At 40.4% G+C, this 14,769-nt stretch overlaps 1 protein-coding gene across 2 annotated transcripts in view; it reads left to right on the top strand.

Moving 5' to 3' along the window:
• Positions 1-11,717, top strand: part of cbfa2t2 (CBFA2/RUNX1 partner transcriptional co-repressor 2) — a 35,798-nt gene extending 24,081 nt beyond the window's left edge. Inside the window, exons 5-10 of one of the 2 annotated variants that reach the window (XM_079579278.1) lie at positions 55-314; positions 4,578-4,663; positions 4,898-5,087; positions 6,811-6,879; positions 8,351-8,541; positions 10,384-11,717. In XM_079579278.1, the coding sequence (XP_079435404.1) occupies positions 55-314; positions 4,578-4,663; positions 4,898-5,087; positions 6,811-6,879; positions 8,351-8,541; positions 10,384-10,707 (1,120 nt within the window). In that variant the 3' untranslated portion in view covers positions 10,708-11,717. The remainder of the gene's footprint in view (positions 1-54; positions 315-4,577; positions 4,664-4,897; positions 5,088-6,810; positions 6,880-8,350; positions 8,542-10,383) is intronic. The other variant, XM_079579277.1, reaches the window with a different exon arrangement.
• The last annotated feature ends 3,052 nt before the right edge of the window (positions 11,718-14,769 follow it).

Genomic DNA, 14,769 nt, shown 5'->3' with positions numbered 1-14,769 from the left:
TTTAAGCAGTTTAAGCCTCTACCATTACTCACAACATTGCAATTCCTCCTGCAGAGTCAAAGAAAACGGTTTCCACGAGCGGCCGCCCCCGCCGTCCTCCTTGGAGCCGGCGGCCAAGCGCATCTGCACCATCAGCCCGGCTCCCCGGCACAGCCCTGCCCACCCGCTGCCCCTGAGCACCCAGCTCCACCCGACCCCTCCGCCCCTGCAGCACTACGCCCTGGACGACATCACGGCGCCCCACCTCCTCCACCGCGAGCACAGCCAACGCATACTGGAGCTCCGCGATCTCAAAGACCGGCCCAGACTGCCTGGTATGTGGCACGCGGCCAAACCGAAAATGAATGAAGTGGCACAAACACACTGGGTTCTTATTTTGAGCGATTCGCCGAGGTCTGGGAAAGTTTGTGGACTGGAGATTAGGCCGGAGCGTTTTCGGAAAGAAAAATATCTAATTGCGATTTTCTGGTGATTGTGATTAGATTTTAAGAGTCGATTGTCGTCATGAGAGAAGACCGAAATACGAACTGCTAAATGAATACCAGAATCACATGCCGTTAAAGAGCATGTTTGTAGAGGTGACAACATCAGGGTCAGCTGGGGGGGTTTTCTTGTTACATTATATTACCTAAATAATTGCAGCTTTTACAATTTGTTGGGACTACTCATGGCTCAGATGGTAGAGCGGGTCGTCTTGTGAGGTTGGCGGTTCGAAACCACTTCCCCCACTTTGTCTATGCCTGAAAGTGGTGTGTGTGTGTGTGTGTGTGACTGAGGGGTTCATGGTTGGATGTCAGTCCTCAGAAGGGCAGGTGTGGCTACAAAGCACTACCGAGTGTGGAGTGAATGAATAATGCAATGTAAGGCATCTTTAAAGGGACAAACAGAGCTTAAAAATGTTGAAATTATGTATATTCTACCCCCTACTTGCTCCAGCAATGTCCTGATGTGTAAAATGAGACCATCTGTTCACTACTGCCTCTAAAATCCTGCACTGTCATTCAAAAAATTGTTAATTTGGGACCGTCGTGCACAAGCTTGATATAGAAACTGCAGTTACGCACAAGACCTGAGGTGGCAGTAGCGAGTATAAAAACATCAACTTCCATCTAGTCCCTTTAAAGGTGCATTATGGAACTTTTTATGTGGAAAAAACAGTTGATTTCATGATTTCACGCACATGTGACCTTGTAGTGACCCAGTGGCTGTATGAGTGGTCAACATGGCGCCTTTACTTTCCATCACGGTGGTCTCTACAACGCTCCAGGATCAATTGTTTTGTAGGTGTTCTGAAGAGAGGAGTGAAAACCTTCCAGTTGATCCTGAAGAGACCACTGTGATGGAAAGTCAAGGCGCCATGCTGACCACTCATACAGCCACTGGGTCACTGCAAGGTCAAACGCCACTTTTTTTCGTATAAAAGGTTCCATAATGCACCTTTAAGTGTCTTGAAAAGCGTTCTGTAAAACTGATGCCTTGTTATTATCATTTTGACTCCGCAGTCCTGGCGTAGATATTAGGTCTTAGTTAGCCGCCTTTCTGGACTGTGCTAAAAAGCCGCACTGTCCTGGCTCGGGGCATCGGTCGGTGGTTTGACTCTGGCGCGCCTCATGCCTCCATTTAGGGCCCGTCGGCGCACAGTGGAAACAGCAGCGGCTCTCACATGGCGCTCCACACCTTGATATGCTCATGCTGGAGGGCGCTGTGTTTACGAGGGCTGCAGTCCCTTGTCTGACAGCCTCCCGACTGCCTGCCGCCACTTAACTCACGCTCGCACACACACACACACACACACACGCACATAAACACTTCACTTTGAACTGATCAACACTGATGAGAAACAGAAGTCCGAGGAGTCAGAGGAGAGCCACTTTTGTGTTTAGCGCCGTTATTCTCTTCAGATGGTCGCATGCCTCTTTTTCAGTTTTAAGACTGCGGTTTGGACTTTGCTGCGTGTGCTTTCTCGTTCAAACTCGACGGTTTTAGGTCGACAACAGCGCGAGTTGTCGATGGGGGGAAAAATAAGGATAATAAGGATGCAATTTTTGATGTAATGTCCTCGGAAAACAATAAAATAATCGGTTAGGGATTTATAATGTATAAAACTTGCAAACCTGGTAGCTTTATTGCTTGTATTGTTGTATATCCAAATCATGTCATCTATAGATACAGACGGCATCTCGTCATAGAAGGGGCCGTGGCTTCGCTGAGGGGGAAAATAGAATCTTTTGGGAAACACAATTTTCCCTCTTTTTAGCCATTTTCTGGTGGAATATGAACTTATTTATCACATAAATAAAGTCAGGTGTAAATCGGGTCGATATGGATATTATCTCACAGCAGATTGTTCAGTAGAAGTGAAAAAAACGGCAGTTGTAGCAAGCGCTAGCTAACCGTTAGCATTAGCCCAATGCTAACATGTAGCATCATGTTAGCATTCTCCGTTTGTTTATGTATTTATGGACTGTTGAACCACTTTGCTCCTCTATGACTTTGTATCTTTATTTAGTAGAAAACTATATTCATAATTCAGCATTTGTTAAAGTAGTTTTTCAATAATTAGAGAGAAAAAAAAACGGAGAATGCTAGCATGATGCTACATGTTTGCATCGGGCTAATGCTAACGGTTAGCTACCGCTTGCTACAACTGCCGTTTTCTTCACTTCTACTGAACAATCTGCTGTGAGAAAATATCCACATGGACCCGATTTACACTTGACTTGATTTGTATGTGATAAATAAGTTCATATTCCACCAGAAAATGGCTAAAAAGAGGGAAAATTGTGTTTCCCCCTTGGCGACGCCACGCCCCCTTCTATGACGAGATGCCGTCTGTATCTATAGAGCTGGCGAATCAGCTAATGATCTAAAATGGACCCCCTTTCTCATAAGCATTTGATTGGCTAAAACCTGTGTAATCCCCCTTTTTTTTTAAAAATCTCATCAGCTCCAAATCTTGAACCCAATTGCCCCAGATGATTCCGATTACGACGTGGCGGTAGCTGATTACACATTTCGCCGCGGATGCAGGACAAAATTGCCCAGTCTGCATTTACTGGCTCTTGTTAAACGCGCATGGTAGCGATGGCCGCGAGTGAGTTTTTTTTTGGGAGCGCCTGGTTGTGTTTAGAAGTGGAGCCACACCACTCAGCCTTAGTGTCTCCCAACTGGAATGTTGTGAGCTGCGGGAGGGAGGGAGGAGGCCACGCGGGAGCCGTAGTCCTGTATACTGTGTAGCTCGTGTGTGTGTGTGTGGATGACAGCTGACTTCCAGATGTGCTCCGGCTCTGGCTGCAGGGGGAGTCTGTTTTGCATCAAAGCTCTCTCTCTCTCCCTCTTTTCCTTGTCCCGCTCCCCACCTCTGCTGCTCGCTAACCCCTCGAACCATCCTTTCTGAGGAAGACGCATCACTTGTGCCCCTGAGATGGCTCGCACTTTACGGGGATTATTATTGCTATAAGCGAGGCGGAGGGTGTTTTGATTTTTCATGATCCTTGTCCACGGGAAATTGCTTAACAGGGCAATTTGCACTATTTACAAGTTGAAAAGTAGGAGTTTTGCGTGAGTCAGTGACCGCAATATTGCTACCACTTGATGTAATGGTTGACTACTGTAACAATTTGCCAAGACTTTTAGCTACATGTAAACGTATAATAAAAGACATGTGTTTAGAATATGTTTTTATTTACTTTTAAATCGTTTGTGCCATTATTAGCATTTCCTCCTATTATTACTATCCATGTTTTTTGCAGCTTGTGTGGTACTTAAGCACTTATAGAACAAATGTTTACTGCAGTTTTTCATGCTGTAAAGTATCTTTAGGCATCTTTAAATGCTTAATGGTACTTATCCTTTACCAGGTATCTTCACTGCAAAAAGTAATTTACTAGATTAGCTTAAATGTCTCAATTTGAGCAAAATAATCCAAATTGTAGTTGTTTTGACTAGTTAAGATTTAGTTGGGCATTTGACGTAGATTATTTCACTTGTTCTGAGATGTTTCTGACTCGTTTCAATACATTTCAGCGTTATTTCAAGTAATTTTCTCTGCCAATGGGGTAAGAAAAATGGTCTTGTCCCTTATTTCAAGCGAGATTTACCATAGAGCCAGTCTGAACTGTCATCAAACTAGCAAAATAATCTTGGTCAGATCAGGAAAAAGGTCTAAATGAGTGAAAACCCCTCAAAACAAGATACATTTTCTCAGTTCTAGTCATTTAAGCCAAGCTTAAGCTTGATATTTACTTTTCGTAGTGTTTAGAGTCAATATTATTGTTTATCCTGCCTCAATATAGGGCAATACAGGCTTATAAAACCCCACTTGCAGTTACAAGTCAAGAGGTAAAAGACTTTAATAGTATATATGTCCAAAATGGAGGGGAAAGAAGTACAACGTTACCCCAGCCGCGATATATAGGTTTTATACATGAAAATGACAACAAAGGTCCACACCCCGAAACCTGACAGCAGAGATAAGAGGAGATAACAGGGTAAATCGTCACTTGTGGCCTATCTCCAGCTCCGAGGAATGTTAATGACACTGGTCTGCGCTCTGTCTCTGTGTGTTTTTTAATCAGGCACTAACGGAGCCTACCGCGAGGAGCCAGTGGACCACCGGCTGACAGACCGCGAGTGGGCTGACGAATGGAGGCATCTGGATCACGTAAGTCTGGAGACAAGTGCGAAAAACTAAACACCGGTGTTTGTAATGTGTCGGAGCTGCAGTTCCCCAAACTTTTCACTCCCAAGCACCGCCTCGTGAAATATCCGGCCTCCCGAGTACCCACATGGGTTATCCAGATTTAAACTAAACCGGGTCTTCATTACAAATTCTCCTTTCTCACGTCGTCCTGCCTTGACAAATTGCTGTAACGCTGTTTGTGTTTTGCTTGCGAAGGTGCTGAACTGCATAGTGGACATGGTGGAGAAGACGCGGCGGTCGGTGGCCGTCCTCCGGAGGTGTCAGGAGTCCGACAGAGAGGAGCTGAACTACTGGAGGAGGCGGTCCAGTGAGCAGGAAGACCCCCGGAAAGGAGGCTCCGGAACAGCCCCGTTCTCCAAAGCACACAGCCCCCACACAGACTCCGGTGAGTGGGTTCACATTCAGGGGTGAAGGTGGTTTTCTCTGGCATAAACGTCATGTTGAATGAATTAAATGACATCCTCTATATAGATGCACCTTAGTCAAGAACACACTATGATTTGCGCTACAAAAAGTAAATATCAACATGGGTTTAAATGACTTGTCTTGAGCAGTTTTTGTCAATTTAGACATTTTTTTACCTGCTTGATCCGAGATTACTTTGATTGTTTGATGACATTTCAGACTAAGGTAATCTCGCATGAAGTAAGAAAGTAAGACAATGTGACAAGAGCCATTTTCTTACCCAATTGGCAAACGCAGTGTGAGGTAAAAGTATGTGAACCCTTTGGAATTTCTCCTGTGAACGTCTACATGTTATGGCCAATATAAATATGACAACATGTAACACCAATGTAGGCAAAAAGGGTTCACACACTTTTTCCTCACTGTAAATTAATCTGAAATAAAGAGAAAATGCTTTGAAACGAGTCAGAAACATCTCAAGTGAAATAATCATGGGGAAATGCCAGTCAAAACACAAATTTAAATTATTATGCTCAAATTGAGACACTTAAACTAATCTAGTAATTTATTTTTTGCAGTGAAAGTGATAATGTAAAATAGTCAAAATGTAAATCAGTTATAAAGTAAATATAAAGCAACAATGTCCCAGAATTGGCCTTTTTTGTTCGCCCTCGTGTAGAAGTCAGTGTTGAGTTGTATTATAAATGTATTCCTATTTTAGCCTCAGTTCATACCAGGTTTATAGCCCTGGATTTGATCTTGTGGTACTAACAAAGCCCAACATTTCATAGGTGTTGCTTGGCGTGAAAAGTTTGAGAACCATTGATCTTAACTAAGAAACTTGGAGCCAAATTGTGTAAAATAGATTTGGAAAGAGATGAAAGTGAAGACCAGAGCTCAGGCGCCCCCTCTAGTGGCAAAGCGTGGTAGTGCATAGCCAAGCCAGGCTGAGCAGCGTGTCCCTCGGTCTGTTGTGTACTGGCCGTGTTCTCCAGCCCTGCCGTCCCCCTGCTGGTCCATCCACAGGCAGGTGCCAGCTCTGTCCCGGGCCATATCGGCCACAGAAGGGCCGCGCTGCCGTCCTGCGGGCTCACAGACCCAAAGCTGGCTCGCTCTGCCCGCGCCATCTGGGCTCACAGCCGGGGAGCCTGCCTGCTGCCCGCCTGCTGCCCGCCCGAGCAACACTGCACACACACGCATAGATTTACGGAGATATAGGCGCGCTTGGATCAGAGGAGAGGATGTAAAGTAAGAAAACAAGAGACAGTTGGGCAAAAAAAACAAAACGGTTTGAAATCAAAAGTGCATACGCGAGTGTGACGGCGACAGAGATGAAGACGGTTATTTGAGGAAGAGCACAGACTGTTGACACAGCTTGTTGGTCTGCCGTTTACCGCCCAGCCAAGCGCTTGCCTTTCAAAAGCTGGCGGATCTACACTTTGTCCAAAACTCACTCGACAAACAACAAATACATCTCTTTGTGCGGCCCATTTGTCAAGTTTTTTTCATGCTTATAGTTTGTTTTGAAAGTGAACTCCAGACAAAACGCACTGTATATTCATTTCATCCTTTCCCTGTAGGCAGAAAGCACCTGTTTTCTTGATTGAGCTGTCAGTCACCAAGCATTTTTTCGAAATTTTAATTATCTCAGTGTTGGTATAGATTTGGCAGGTGCTCATCCCTTCTGTTTGTGTCTCCCGCAGATTCGCAGCGTGACTTCGCTCCACGGCAAGGCTCGGCGTACGTCACCGACGAAATTTGGAGAAAAGCTGGTAAGATGCTTGTTAAATAGTGATAGTCTACTCTTTAAAAGTCTTATATTGTACTTTAAATACTTCGAAAACTTCAACAGTGGTATAAAATGAACCTTTGAAAGCTTTTAAACATGTTACAATAATGTATCGTCATCAGAAATAACTGGGGCTGTCTCTCTTCCACTCTTCAACATACACATGCGGAGTTTGAAAGTTCTGATCCTGTCCATAGTCAAACTCTTTCTCCATGTACAGATTAGCATGTTTCCAGGTCTGCAATACTCTCAATTTGAGCTGATTCTCATTTGAGTGCAGCTGCAGGACCGGGATGCTGCCCCCTGCTGGCATTTTGCATTACTACGTTTTAAGTCAGAAGGATATTTTCTAAACATGTAAATTTAGGGCTGGGCGATATGGACAAAAGTCATATCCCGATATATTTAGGTTGAATATCGATATATGAAATACATCCCGATATTTTTTCCGCAAAGTGAGAGCTGTGAAATGAAAGGTTAAGTCAAAGTCAAAGCCAAATACGAGTAGTTTTATTGAAAACTCACTATAAAATGTAAACATAAACACTGTATGACAACGTTAAGGTGTTAAGGCATTTAAATAGATAAAATATCTTGGACAAAAATAACCTATAAAATAAAATAGGTCAGTCTATTTCTGAGGGCAGCATTTATATATACAGTAAAGAGAAAACAACATAAAGTACTCAGTTTAAGATACACTTTTTTTTTAAATCACCTTGAGATGACCTGTTTCTTTATGTTAACTTAATAGCTTATCTGAATTTGAAATATCCCGATATAAGCGATATGGTCTGATTCCATATTTCATTCAAAAATGTATCGATACATCTTAAATATCGATATATCGCCCAGCCCTAACTTCAACTTAAGTTTACGTGCTCCCTTGTTTATTGTTTACTAGCTAAAAAAAAAAAAAAAAAACAGGTTTATGGCCTTTAAGAAATAAAATAATTCTCAAACAACAGTAGTTCTATTTCATATTGCACTTACATATTCATAGAACCGTAGTTACATTAGGTAACTGGGGTTTACGAGGGTTGACTCTTTATTTATCAATGTCCTTCTACTACCGTTGTGTCCCTGGGCGTAACACGTTAATCTCAACTTGTGCCTCCGTCTGCCCTCTGTCTAGTGCTGCTGGCATTTTGTATTACTACGTTTAAAGTCAGAAGGATATTTTCTAAACATGTAGATTGTTTTTTGTTGTGCTACAAAAATATGAAGGCGAAGGTGTTCCAAAGTAGCTTGAACATCCTAAAAACTTAGACCCATCTTCTACTGGGAGAGAACAACAACCAACATTATCGGAGGAGGCAAACATTTGTGGTTTACTGAAATATGCAGGGTTACTCAAAAACAATAAGTATTTTTGTTTCTAGAAGGGAAAAGTGCCATAGTTAGAAGCTTAAGAAATGTGACAGTGAGTTAATGGTGTGACTTTCCTTGCACAGAGGAAGCAGTGAATGAGGTGAAGCGCCAGGCCATGGATGAAGTGCAGAAGGCCGTGGCGGAAGCCGAACAGAAAGCCTTTGAGATGATCGCCACCGAACGGTCAAAGATGGAGAAGACTCTGGCGGACGCGAAGAGGAAAGCACAGGAAGACGCCATTTCGGTCATCAACGAACAGGAGGACTCCAGCGAGGTAGGCGGAACCACTTTTTCTGCACAATTTGAAGATATTGACGGTTAAGTGATAAGTAAGCACCAGGGAAATCTCCAAACTTTAAGACTGACATTTAGATAATTAGCTTTTGGGTCTCCCGGGAATCAGCGGGGAAACTTTTAATTAGCTGCTGCATCGTCTATAGAATTGTTAAAGGACGGTTTTGTTGTGACAGTTTTTGTTTGAAATGTTAAATTAGAGCTTGCAAAGCCAATTAATTCTGGATGCTGATGGATTTCTTCCCACTCACACACTCCTATCACAAAAGGTTTTACACACTGCCCCGATAGGATTAGGATAAACACTCAAAGGAGGAAAATGTCTGCAATGGCAAGGCTTCACACTTGATCTGCCCAGGTCCCTGTGTTCCCATGCATCATGTTATTTTGTCAAAATAGCTGCGAGTATAATTGGCTGCCAGTCAAAGTCCGTCTGTTGCTAGAAATGTATTCAGGGTGTTTTCTCATAATGAGAACATTAAACGCATGATATTTTAGTCTAGTATTGGAATAATGTTTGTTTTAACCTTGCAAAAGCAGACAATAGTGGGGAAAAAAAGACCAGTCTTTCTGCGCTGTGTATCTAATTAAAAAAGTTTATCGATCAAGAACTCCCAGGCTTGTTGTTGTTTTCATTATAGCGACAGTTTTTCTCCCTGAAAGTTAAGGATAAACTCGTCATTGTGACAAACTGGGATTTTAAAAAGGAATTAGGAAAGTTGGACTTCAACTAGGGCTGTGGATTATGGACCAAAAGTCATATCCCGATATATTTAGGTTGAATATTGATATACGATATATATATCCCGATGTTTTTTCCGCAAAGTAGGAGCTGTGAAATGAAAGTCAAATTCAAATACGAGTAGTTTTATTGAAAATTCACTATAAAATGTAAACATAAACACTATATAACAAAGCTCCATACGGTGCACATTTGATTTAAAAAAATATCTTGGATAAAATAGCCTATAAAATAAAATAAAGGTCAATCTTTTTCTGAGGGCAGCATTTATATATAAAGAGAAAACAAAATAAAGTACTCAGTTTAAGATACACTTTTTTAAAAATCACCTTGAGATTACCTGTTTCTTTATGTTAACTTAATAGCTTATCTGAATTTGAAATATCCCGATATACGCGATATGGTCTAATTCCATATCTCATTTAAAAATGTATCGATATATCTTAAATATCGCCCAGGCCTAACTTCAACTTTAGTTTACGTGCTCCCTCGTTTATTGTTTATAAGCTAAAAAAAAAATCAGGTTTATGGCCTTTAAAGGGGCTAGATGCAAGTTAGTCCTTTTATACTCACTACTGCCACCTCAGGTCACACGTGTAACTGCAGCTTCTATATTAAGCTCGTGCATGACGGCACTTCAGACCCGAATTAACACCTTTTTGAGTGACAGTGCAGGATTTTAGAGGCAGTTGTGGTGAACAGGTCTGGGCTCATTCTACACATTAGGACATGGCTGAAACATGTAGGGGAAAGAAAATACATAGTTTTAACATTTTTAAACTCTGTATAGTCCCTTTAAGTAATAAAATAATTAGAAAGAACTATGTATGTGATTTTCTCCTGCGTTTAGCTTTTGCAACAACCTTTTTTTTAGGTGTACAAATGTGAAAAGAATAGACGTATACATTCTCAAACAACAGTAGTTATAGTAGCATATATTCATAGAACCATAGTTACTTTAGGTAACTGTGGTTTACGAGGATTGACTGTTTATTCATCAATGTCCTTCTACTACAGTTGTGTCCCTGGGCATAATAACACATTAATCTAAACTTGTGCCTCCGTCTGCCCTCTGTCTAGTGCTGCTGGAACTGCGGGCGTAAGGCGAGCGAGACGTGCAGCGGCTGCAACTCGGCGCGGTACTGCGGCTCCTTCTGCCAGCACAAGGACTGGGAGCGGCACCACCTCATCTGCAGCCCGGGCCTCCAGGCTCAGCCCAAACCCGTGTCCGCCATCGCCAGCGCCAGGGCGGCGTCCTCGGCCGCCCCCCTCAGCATCTCCGCCGTCAAAAGCCTGGACAGCATCCCCGCGGTGTCCAGCCCGGGCGCGGAGAAGGCGTCCGTGGCTTCGAGATCCTCCACTCCGTCGACTCCAGCATCCAACACCGAAACGAACGGACACTAGAAAAGCCGCCTCGTAAAAAAACCCTCCCCCCCCCCCCGACGTCTCCGAACGAGGAAGTATTGAATCAGCACATGGAATCATTTGTGGGCGAAGTTGGGATAACAGATTTCTTTCCGCACACTCCTTGGCAGATATAAAAAGACAGACTATAGATGACTGTTTGAGTGATATGTCAACTGGGATTTCAAGCTTTTGGCACGAGCATCCATCACATCTATTGGACGAACAGATCGCCGTAACAGATGGAAACGCGCATGATACCGTCCAACAAAAAAAAACAAAAAAGAGAGAGAAAAAAAAGCCCCCCAAACTTTGAAAAAATACGGAGCAGAAGCGAAAATCTCATCTATCTTTTTTGACTGTGAAAGGATGGCATTGTAGGATAATACGAAACACACAGCGACCAATGTTCTTTTCCTGTGCATAATTTTAAGCTAAAGACTCGACGACGGTTCTTGTAACGCAGTGAAATGTTACCAGACATAAGCATCTGTCCTTGTATGTACTATTTGCTTGCCAACTTCTTCTCCGTTATTGTGCGTCCGCCGATATTGTCAAGTAAACGATCACTTTCGTCAAAGCAATATTAGAACGATTTCAGGTTTGTGGCGTTATCTTTTTTTTGTTTTTTTTCCTTTTCCTCCCCTCCGCGTCACCAAAGTTTGAATCTTCATTTCCAAATTGTATTGATCACCAAAAACAAAGAAAAAGAAGAATGGACACAGTCGATGCAGTTTTGCTATAGGGTTAACAACAGGGTCACGTTTGCCCCACACAAAAATCTCAGGAGTGAAATATTGTATTTGTACAGCTCATTTTTCCTTGTCAAATATATGGTTAAATGTTTAGTGATACTGTTCCGCCTGTTTTTTTTGCATTTGTCGTATTGTATATTGACTTTGTATAAATTTTATGAGAGAATGCCTTTATTTTGTGAGCCACAGTTTCCCCCCTCTTTGTTCTTTCAACACGATCTTTTGTTATGAGGCCGTAACTTCATATTAAAAGATGTCTTGATAATAAATATGTATAAAAAAAAAGGAGGATTCTATGCTTGCTTGTCTCACTGCGGAGAAAACACATAATGAGTTTGTTTGGAGCGGAGTCAAAAACAGACACGCGGGAAATCACACGGTTTTCTGTCGGACATTCAAGTCATTAACGTGGGTCTCTTGGGAAGGGGCCAAAGAAACGACTGAATGTTAGAGATAAACCAAGGAAAGGCTTGTCTTAAAAGGTAGTCATGAGTCGGCTATGCTCACGCTGAAATTAGGAAATTGTAGAAATATAAAAAAAAAAAAGAGGAATAAAAGCCCAACTTATGTAGGGGAGAAAATTCAAGCTTTTTTGGTTTAGAGTCTTTAATGTAATATATTTTTGAAGAGCTTTAGATCATGTCTATTTTACATCAGCGGAGAATAAGAAGTCAAATATTTAACACAAAAGTTATAACTATATATGTAGTTAAATTGATCTAAATTGAAGATATTTAAATAAAAAAAAACACCCATGATTTTCCACAAAAATACATCGTCCCACTTTGCCGATATGAAGCTGTCCCACTTTACCAACAGCACATTGATAAAGTGGGACAGTGATAAAATCTCTTGAAAAAATAAAGGTATAAAGAATAAAAATGTGACTTTTGTTTGCAGATGCATTCCCTTATATAATCTATTAACAAAAATCTGCATGTCAGTTTTTAGAAGTTATAACCTTAAGATCATGAATCCCCAAATGCTCTGTCATTGGACATACCTCCACGTTTTTACCAAGTGGCAGTATTATGGTTTGCAACGCCATATTAAGTGAAGGAATATGCACAGAACCATTATTTTCTTATCCTGCATATTCTTATGATCGAGTGTGTTTGTATTTTAAGTAAATAAATTTAAAAAAAAGACACATTAGCAATAGTAATTGGAGTTAGTGTCCCACTTTACCCATTGTCCCACTTTACCCATATTCACAAGGGTGCTTCTAAAAAAATGAAAGTTTCAGGGCAGTGTTCTCCAACCCTCCATTACATGATGCTTGTTATAGAGAAGTTTTAGCTGAAAATATTGATATTTAGGACTTGCTCAACTCAAGTGAAGTTTTTACCTCTCAAAAGTCACATGGCGCCAATCCAAGATTCAGACATTTTTATTACTTTCAATTAAATCAAAACAAGCTCAACTATATATGGTCTAAAAAGACTACAGTTTTGGTGTCAGGTGGTAAAACCGATGTAAATATTGGAAAATATTATTTCAGTGTAAAAGTCTTAATTTGTTTTAAAAGAAAATGTTTACCCATGCTAACAAATGCTAACGCTAATGCAAGAGTCCACATAAAAGCCAATTTAATTTGAAATTAGTTGCCAATGTCAGGTGCAAAAAATACCAAATAACCATCTAAAAAATATAGGGATGCACCGATCCAACACAGAAATCAGAGTCAAAACTAGAAAAAAAAAAGGGATAATTTGATTATTTATATTTTAGAACAATAAATCGCATTGAGCAAGTTCTAAATATTCTTTAAATTAGCTAATATTTTGGCTATTGAATCTTTTTATGACCCATCATCAAATGCAGATGAGGAAAGCAGATTTATAAATATATTTTTTTACATAGTACGAGGAAGCACCCTAATATTCACCCTATATATGCCTGTTGAAATTCTTCTTTTCCAATAATAATTTTCTCATTTGGACTGGAGACATGAGGAGAGAACACATTTTAATTGTTTTCATGCCTTTTCCCAAACTTTAATGTCTGGGTTATTTTTGTAATGAGCTTTCCTTTTGTTAGTGCCTTAAACAAAAGACATTGATCTTAAAGACACAGATGTTAGATTTGAGCCGCTACAGTTTACAGTGATCGTAAATGGACACTTGTCACATGGGGTATTAATGGTGGTATTTTTTTATCCAATGTTTTTTTTTTTCTGATCACTTTATTTTAACAAAGTCACAAAGGTTAATCAAAAACTTAACATCAAAAACCCCATTTAAAACAACAGTGACAATCAACCCATATGGTCACAGTCGATTTTGACGGTTAATGACGTTTTATATCAATATGGTAGAAAAAAAGGAAGCGACGTCTACTTCAAGTCAAGGGTTCGAGCTTTCATTTAATGCAGGTCTGACACTGACTGTGGGATTTCCTGATGATGAGCAGTGAATTCTAGAAAGAAGAAAAAAAAGTGTGACAATATAGCCCTGGAACAAGAAAAACATTCCACGATTTTTCTTTGTTATCAATTTCATCATGACTTGCGCACTTATCTTTTTTTTGCTTCCAAGAGGTAATTTAAACTGGGATTGGTAGAAACTGTCATTGATTCTGAGCATGACGGAGATCAATAACAGAAGTGAGGAAAAGAGTGTGATTGTGCATTGAGCTGCGTCAAACAGAGAAGCACTGAATCACATTATGACCAGGGCTGGGTACGTTAAAGTTTTTTTTCCATACCAGTACTTTGACAATACTTGATTTTTGATACCGATACTGAAATATTTGTCATCTAGAACCAGAGAACGGAACAATAACGTGTGGAAGTAGGGCTGTGCAATTAATCGAAATTCGATTACGATTTCGATTACAACAGTAAACGATTACAAAATTAGCATAATCGCAAAAAATCTATTATAATTTTTTTTGTTTACATTTTTTTTTTTTTTAAAGAAAATTTTTTCACATTTTTTTTTCTAATTTTTGGATTTTTGTCACTTTTTTGCTGGATTTTTGTCTTTTTTTTGATGGATTTTTGTCCTTTTTTTGATGGATTTTTGTCACTTTTTTGATGGATTTTGTCTTTTTTTTATGGATTTTTGTCACTTTTTTGCTGGATTTTTGTCTTTGTTCTGCTGGATTTTTGTCTTTTTTTGATGGATTTTTGTCACTTTTTTGATGGATTTTTGTAATTTTTTGATGGATTTTTGTCATTTTTTTTGATGGATTTTTGTCATTTTTTTGATGGATTTTTGTCTTTTTTTATGGATTTTTGTCACTTTTTTGCTGGATTTTTGTCTTTGTTCTGCTGGATTTTTGTCTTTTTTTGATGGATTTTTGT

This window comes from Gobius niger (genome assembly GCF_951799975.1).
Source record: "Gobius niger genome assembly, chromosome: 20".
In the NCBI taxonomy this organism is placed as follows: Eukaryota; Metazoa; Chordata; class Actinopteri; order Gobiiformes; family Gobiidae; genus Gobius; species Gobius niger.
The sequence above is the reverse complement of the archived record's forward strand: the minus strand, read 5'-3'. Positions and strand labels throughout refer to the sequence as shown.